Raw genomic sequence first — 1701 nt, forward strand, 5'->3', positions numbered from 1 at the left:
TCACAGTACTACACTTTTATTGTTCATAGAGATAAACCGGATGGTACTTTGTGTCCGTTCCGATCCGCACGTAATAAATTATGCTTAACATGAGGGGTTGGTTTCTTTGAGCCATTATCAGTGTAATCTTGGGTACTTCGAAGATATGTACTACAAGGACTGTATCGACAGCAATTTAGTGCTTATCTACCTGTGAAACCAGAACTTTGGAGTAATATAAAATCATCAAGTTCAGGAACCGAATCAAGATTTGCATAAATAGGATTACATAAACTATCATTCATTATAAATTTTAAGTTAAAACTACTATGTACAACAAGGAAATGGAACCTGAGAGAAACAAATAGCAACTTTCAGGTAGAGAAACAAATCGTAAATAATTTTGGAATAAAGCCTACGGGTTCACAACTAAGACTATATATAAATTATCAAAGAAAGAATGCTGCAATTATTGTGCGTATACCTCAAGCTCCATATAATCTGGCTGCAAGAACAATCCTTTACTGATATATATTATAGTTCGTTATATTAATCAGAAAGGTCTCCTCAGCCCTCTGAAATCCATGGTATCAATGCATTCCAACCCCGTTCCATAAATTTTCAGAAACTTCAGCAGCTTCGTTGCGCTCTCCCTGGCTCCCTGACTGCACTCCACCTGAAGCAACATCAACAACTTAAGAAAAACCCCATCCTGTAAAGCCTCTATAACACAGCCTACCATTTCCCCGTTCTCCTCGCCTCCCTTCCAGTTTTTGCAGAGCTTCCACAACGAAGACACGGCGAACTCCGTCGCCAGATCTGAAATCCCAAACATCCTCACTACCAGCACCGGCACTGTCAGCGCGTTCTCGTATGCCTTTTCCCTCCCCTCAGCACAGCCACAAAGTCGATCAAAGGCCGCAAGCGCCGCCTCGGTCATTTTCCTTTCCGATTTGGAGTCCACAATAAACTCAATGATCAAATCGACCAACCGCATCTTCACAAAATTATTCGCTACCCACTCATCAGCCGAGACAACGAGATGGAAAGTCGCCAAAAGAGAAGTCTTACTATCCCTAGGAGAATTCGGAGCCCTAATCACGCTCATCAATGCTTCAATTAGACCGTCAATCCTCGCGGCCGCCCTCGCAAGTTCACTATCAAAGCATACGATCTCCTTCAACAGGAGCAGGGCGTTTTGCTTCCCCAATGAATCGCCATATTTGAGGATCGAAACAATAGAATCCAGTGACTCCGGAGATCCGATGTCGAGAAATACCTCCTCGTCATAAATGGGGAAAAAGAGGACCAGCTCTGCTAGTATCGCCTTGAGGACGGGTTCGGTGCTGCTGCCGCCGCCTGCAAATGAGCGGAAGGCCGTAGCGAGAACGCAGGCGGCGCCGGCGCCGGCTAGGCGAGAACGGTTCCGATTATCCATTAAAATGGCGCTGAGTCTCGACGTTGATTCCAGGCATCGAGCGCAGTCGCCACTCCGACTAGCTGAGGCGAACTGAGAGAGGAAAGAAGCGGCATCTGCAGAGTTCAGATGATTGTGGCGGCGGGATGTGGATTCAACTGCATAGGTTCTCCGGCTATCGCCGGGGAAGTTGTCGATGGCCGTATGCATTGATGGAGCTCGGCGGCGGACCTGAATTATCCCACTGAGTGCCAGACAGGAGTTCTAAGCTTCCTTATATCATAGGGCGGAAAGAGACAGAACTG

At 46.4% G+C, this 1701-nt stretch overlaps 1 protein-coding gene across 1 annotated transcript; it reads right to left on the reverse strand.

The window, feature by feature from the left end:
• Nucleotides 1–249: 249 nt before the first annotated feature.
• LOC110100670 (U-box domain-containing protein 20-like) lies at nucleotides 250–1683 on the reverse strand. The gene is made up of 2 exons (XM_028696514.1): nucleotides 719–1683; nucleotides 250–655 (listed from the first exon to the last, which is right to left on the reverse strand). Exons 1-2 carry the CDS (start codon nucleotides 1604–1606, stop codon nucleotides 533–535), a joined length of 1011 nt encoding a protein of 336 aa, XP_028552347.1. The 5' UTR covers nucleotides 1607–1683; the 3' UTR covers nucleotides 250–532.
• Between the last annotated feature and the right edge of the window lie 18 nt (nucleotides 1684–1701).

The sequence above is a fragment of the Dendrobium catenatum genome, unplaced genomic scaffold (genome assembly GCF_001605985.2).
Source record: "Dendrobium catenatum unplaced genomic scaffold, ASM160598v2 fragScaff_scaffold_756, whole genome shotgun sequence".
Classification (NCBI taxonomy): Eukaryota; Viridiplantae; Streptophyta; class Magnoliopsida; order Asparagales; family Orchidaceae; genus Dendrobium; species Dendrobium catenatum.